The sequence below is a fragment of the Symphalangus syndactylus genome, chromosome 19 (genome assembly GCF_028878055.3).
Source record: "Symphalangus syndactylus isolate Jambi chromosome 19, NHGRI_mSymSyn1-v2.1_pri, whole genome shotgun sequence".
Lineage (NCBI taxonomy): Eukaryota > Metazoa > Chordata > Mammalia > Primates > Hylobatidae > Symphalangus > Symphalangus syndactylus.
In genome coordinates, this window is record NC_072434.2 from 59,086,501 (window position 1) to 59,092,500 (window position 6,000).

At 38.2% G+C, this 6,000-nt stretch overlaps 1 protein-coding gene across 4 annotated transcripts in view; it reads left to right on the forward strand.

Moving 5' to 3' along the window:
* Positions 1-6,000, forward strand: part of PROX1 (prospero homeobox 1) — a 56,362-nt gene that overhangs the window by 16,957 nt on the left and 33,405 nt on the right. For all 4 annotated transcript variants that reach the window (XM_055234145.2, XM_055234146.2, XM_063613907.1 and 1 more), the window contains exon 3: positions 3,284-3,391. In XM_055234145.2, coding sequence (XP_055090120.1) covers positions 3,284-3,391 — 108 coding nt within the window. The remainder of the gene's footprint in view (positions 1-3,283; positions 3,392-6,000) is intronic.

Consider the following 6,000-nt stretch of genomic DNA (forward strand, 5'->3'; position numbering starts at 1 on the left):
AAATTATAAAGGAAGTAAATTTTAAAAAAAATTTCCATACACTACACAGCCCTCCAATTATGGTGAACTTCCTAGTGGGAGTAACAACTTGCTCTATCACTATCATTATGTGAGAGAGTTTAGATCTTTTCTCCCCATTTTGGTTTCTAGGGGGAAAACCTCTTAGAAACTTAGCAAATTAGGGAATAAGGCAGAACTAAAATTCTTTAGGTTTCAAATGTTTTGGAAAATGTAAGTAGTCTCAACCCATTTGCTGGGAACTGCAGCATGTACAATCTCTAGCTACAATCCAGAGTTTAGCTAGAAAAAAAGAATTATCTTCCTCGGCTTTCACAGCCTATTATTCTCCCATTTGCCTTTTTGCTGCCTCCGCTGCTCCTCCCGTGGCTGCTGTTTAGGTAAGGTTATATTGTACTTGGTAAACAGACAACACTTAGATTCTCAGGTTGTTTGAACACTGCTTTACGTTCAGCTGCAGTACCCTGCTTCTCTGATCTTTTATATTCCCGAGCAGATGTCTTTCATTAATTTATGGATTTATCATCTTTTCTTTTTTTTTCTTCTATTTTTTTTTTTTTACACCTGGCAGCTGTCTCAAGTTTCAGCAGTTATTGTCTATTTTGCATTACACATAGAATTGAATGTCATCTGTCTTCACAAAGCTATGGCTAAGAGAATTGAGGCACAGCCACATGAGCTGCTGGGACAGATCTTGTTTGCGTTCCATCCCCCCTCACCCCACTCCCCTTTACCTCCTTAATATTTATTTGTGCTCATTTTCTTTCCTGGCCTTGAATGGAGCTTAGCTCGTGTTCAGTACAGCTGTATGTTTACTGAATCTATTCCATCATGACTCATTGTGCGTGTGTAAGTATCCTGGAAACAGCTAGTGCTTTCTTGGAAGAACAGTTGCTTTTCAGCACAAGCACTTAAAAGGGAAATTAACCAATTGGTCAGTTCAGATTTATTTTGAGGAGAAAAAAAGGATTATCTAACTGTTGCCTTTTAAATGTTTCATTAGTTATTTTTAATAGTTTATTAGAAACATATATTTTATGGGAATTTTATCTTAATTACACAATAAGCAAGAGATAAAGATTAATTCTGTGTTCCATCTCAACTGATCAGTTCCAAGTATTACCAACAAGAAACATTTTAAAGCAAAAATGAACTTGAGAAATCTAAATCAGAATAATTTTTTGTTAGATAAAAAGCCTCTAAATACTGATCAAAATAAAATGGATATTTTACTTTTTTTAGATAAAAAGAATGAAAATATCTTAGCATAATTTAGATGTATTAAAAGCTTCAGGAAGTTTTGGTAGCTCAGTGCCCATCTAAGAAACACAGAAAAACACTTTGTATTTTGTATGACACCAAATTTTAAAAGATTTGTGACTTCCAATTAAATGCATGACGTTGTCTTAATGTAGCCATCTGAAAGAAAAGATTAGAACCCAGATCTGAGAGTGTCTGTCAAAGTTTGGACTTGCCTAAAACTCTTATCACAAGGCAGTAGCAGACAGCTTGCAACTATTATTTCACTTATCCATTTGGACAGATGGTCCTGAAGTGTGCTGGGCTCCTTTAGTCTTCTGTATCAGTCTAATGGAGGTTACTGGAGGGCCTTTCAGCCCTCTCCTTGGCACAAGAAGTATGTCAGTCATAAATTATCGTCTTTGTAATCATTAAGGATCTCAAACAAAAACACAAGTTCAGTTAAGCTGCTTTGGCTTACAGATATAAAATCAAAATTTCTTTCTTTAGTGTTTATTTTCAGTTTAACAACAACAAAAAAAACCTGCACTACTTTTCTATTTATAGACCAAGGTGATCTTTTTAAAATTGCGTGGGATATTAAAGGGAATGTTAATTGAACAAATTCTCAGCAGAATATTTGGTTAAACACCCTGTTATAAGTAGTCAAGAGCTTATCCATATTAATTTGATTATGCTTCTCTAGTAACTTTCTGGTTTCCCTCCATTCTTAAGATTAGTCATGCTAGACTTGATGAAGGTCATTTGGAAAATTTTACCTTTCCTAAATATCTGTGTTTATTTGACATTTTTGCCTAAGGGGTGAAATTTTTATTGGGTAGTTGTGTGTGTGTGTGTTTGCACACACATGCACACTTTCTTTTTTTTGTTATTTTCTCAGACACTCTTCTAAGAGAAAATCCTTAGAGAAGCTTCTAGGAAGGACCCTTAATTGACCTTGTGGGGGACCACATTGATTTTCTCCACGTGCATCTTCATTTCTGATAAATTATAAAGCCATTAATTTGCTGAGGAAATGGCAGGGCCAGGCTGCGGCACAGATGTGACCAGAGCCATCCCAGCTCTGAGTCTGCTGAGGAGTGCCAAGAATCTGGGGGAGAATCAGGAAGCCTGGATTGTTATGGTTAGCCTCACATTCTCTTGGGAACTGTTTTAGTTGCTGCTGTTTACAGATCTAAAAGGTAATGATGTTTCCAGATAAATAGTCCTTCTTATTTTGGGTAAGTGGCCATTTATTGATCTGCTAACCCACATGTATTGATTTGTTAGCCCCAACTACTGCGTCACTCTCAAAGGAGTTAACTATAAATCCAAGACAGGCAAATTGTATTTAGTGTTGGACCGTTGCTTTCACAAAAGCAACAACCCCCTCCCTGTCCTCTCCATGCCAAAACTACTCTTCCCAAGTTTTAGCTATTATTTAAAAGGAAACAATTAAAAGGACACAATAAGATAAAAAGCAAGTGAGTCAAGATGCTCCATTAGATTAACACTAAAAGGTAAAATGTGAAACTTGCATAACAGTGTTCAAAATAATGCATTTTATATTTTCATGTACATTAGTAGAATAATTTGCTTTAAACTGCAGAGTGTGGAGAGAAGAACAAACAGAACTGTAATTGCAAGGAAGAAAAAAAACCTCTTATGACAAGAGTTGTATAGTACATGTTGGGTGCATTTGTCTCCTTAGCAACAAGTGAACATATAGATAGCCTACCAACCTAAAGCAAGGAAAATACTTTGCCATCCTCACCCTAAAGTAGCCAAGATTCTGCAACTCAGTTGTGCATCCTCACCATTGCATGTGGCAACCTCTGACAGGTGACGGTCACTGAGCAAACGGCAGCAAGTTAGCAATGGATGCGATAGCCAGTGTCATATACCTTCTAGCACTCCCACGGCAGCTTGGTGGACCCCCAGACTCTATGGAGGTGGAGACTGGAGGGAGAGAGATGGGAGTCCTTGTGCTTACAGAATTTCTTTTCCTTAACCAATTGCATCCCACATGCAAGAAGGATTGTCACCTAATCACTTGAAAAAAGCAAAGCTCATGTTTTTTTATACCCGTTATCCCAGCTCCAATATGCTGAAGACCTACTTCTCCGATGTAAAGGTAGGGACTTTTTTTATTCTTAATTTTTTCATTTTCTATGCATGTGGCAGTAATCTGAACTCCCGGAATTTAATGGAGATGAATGTGGAATTGGTTTATTCCTACACCTGTGTTATAATTGATTTAATGCACTTGTCCTTTTGTCTAAAGGTGTGTTAAGCAAAGATGCCACTTGTGTATTAAGACTGAAAGACTGGTGTTAATAAGTTGCATGGGTTTCCAATGTAGTCTGAAAAACTTAGCCTCTGTCTTTATATGTTTGAGTAGCTTCTTTGAAGAAATTTCAGCTGGTAATGGATGGATGTGCTTTAGAGAATGTTTTTTCCCTCCCCTCAGCAACAGTAAACTGTTTCTGTTTTTGTTTCTGTTGGTTTCCCCATATTTGTGCTTATGAAAGCAAACTCTAGCACCTCTTTTTCCCCCTGTCGAAAAGGAGCGTACATTGAAATTCTCTATGCAGTAGCTGCTTAAAAACAAAAGTGATGATTGTCTCTTATTTACAACTTAATTTGTTGTTGATGTAGAGTACACTGAGCATAAGGAGAATGAATAAAGTGACAGATTCAGGACACATTATTCAAATGAGGATATGAAAGCTGTCGGCCTACAGCTGCAGCCTCCCTCATTCTACAGAATATTGGGACCTCCTGGTTCTGTGTGTGTGTGTGTATGCGTGTGTGTGTGTGTGCATGTGTGTCTGTGTCTGTGTGTGGGTTTTAAGTAATTGTTTGCATCAACTTGATGTTGTGTTAATCATCTGTAACTTTTTAAAACATAGATTGGGTTTTGATGATGATAATGACACACATGGTATCATTATCCCAGGAACTTGATAAACACTACATTAGCTGAGATTAGTTTATTAGGGGTGGGTGTTTTTTCCCCACCCCTCCCCTGCCCACCCCCATATGTACAAGTTCTTCTTTCTGCCATGGAGAACTCACAAGCTGCCAAAACACACTCGCTCTTCCACCGCTCCCCGCACGCAGCTTGTTTTGTGCTTGATGCCCAAGTGGCTTCACTGGCCCCATTTTGCAGGCCAACTCATTTCAGTTTCCTTCACTGGTGTTTTATTTGGCCTTATAAGAAAAGTTCTGTTTTCCCTCCTGTTTGCTTTTGAATTGTGTATCAACTTCAGCCTTTTATCTTTCTCCTTCCCTGGCTGTGCTCCTTAAGTGGAAGGCCTGTTTTCTCCTTGTTTGGCACCAACAAACTGGGCAAGATGGGGAGGCAGGGAAAGTCCATCATGTAAAGGTCTGGTTAAGACTAAGTAAGCACAAACAAGGGTGAGTGACACAGAGGCCGGGAAAAGGGTTTGGGCTTTGTAAAGGACAATCTAGAACACACAAATTGAGGGCAATTTATCACCTGGTTGAGGACTGACCAGCTTCTAGAGTCTAGTAGAACCTGGTAAAGTTTATCTTCCAGGGAATCCTCCCAACATTGTAGTTCTAGGAGGGGACATGCAGGACAGGGAGAAAAGGGTTATTGTGTGCACATATATGTGTGTGTGTATCTGTGTGTGCAGATGTCCATGTTACTCATTCCTTTTAGGGCGATGATCTGCAGTGTTGTGAAATAATAATGACAATAACTTATATTCTTTGCATAGCAATTTTCACCCAGAAGTAGGCCAAAGAGCTTTACCAACTGCACACATAGGTATCACTCACCCACCATGGAAACACAGCCACCTGGAGGGTGGGAAACAGCAGCCACTCTGATCCAACACTACCCAAGAGTAGATGTCAATATTAGAAACATTCATTTTTTGTGAGAGTTCAAGCATGCGTGCATGTGTGTGGTGTGTGGTGGCAAGTGGGGAAGATTATTGATCTGTAGCTTTATAAATGCCATGCAATACAAAGCAACAAGAAACTGTTCCCATTCCTCTAGAATGCCCCTAGCAATTCAGCTTTGCAAATAACCACTGACTCTGTGTAGGTAACAGTGGAATACCTGGGTGAATATTTTATCTTCAAAAGCACTAATATTCAGATTGTTGATTCTATCCATACCTTACCCATACTGGAAGAGAAGGTTGTTAAAGTATATGTGAGTCTGGTTACATACCAATTATCCACTCTAATGGAGGGGAAACAGTAGGACATATCAGGCAAAGCAGAAAATCACTGAAGGTCACTCCTCTTTTATTTTTGGAAGGAATTATACATTTTTAACTTTCCTAGTTATGTTTTTTCTTTGGTTAGTAATAAATGAATTTGTATTCCTCGAGCTTACACTGATAAGAGTAGAAAGCCATGCATAGAATGGGAAAGATAGTCCAGGCAACATGGTCCAGAGACTTTCCAGAAAACAATGGCAGAGCATTCTGGGATTTCTTCAATATTAAGAATAATCACAGATGTGAATATTGACAATGTATACACACATATATGTGCATGTGCATGGGTTCACTATACACATATACACATATATATAGCTTGACATTAACATACAGATAGACAAGTATTTATTTGCAAGGCTGAAAGAAATAGATATTTCTTTATATATGAATATATAATCCAAACTTTTATTTTGGCCAGGATTCAAGAAATCACTAGAGAAATTGGGGAAGAGAACTTAGGATCTTCTCAGAAGTGAAACCC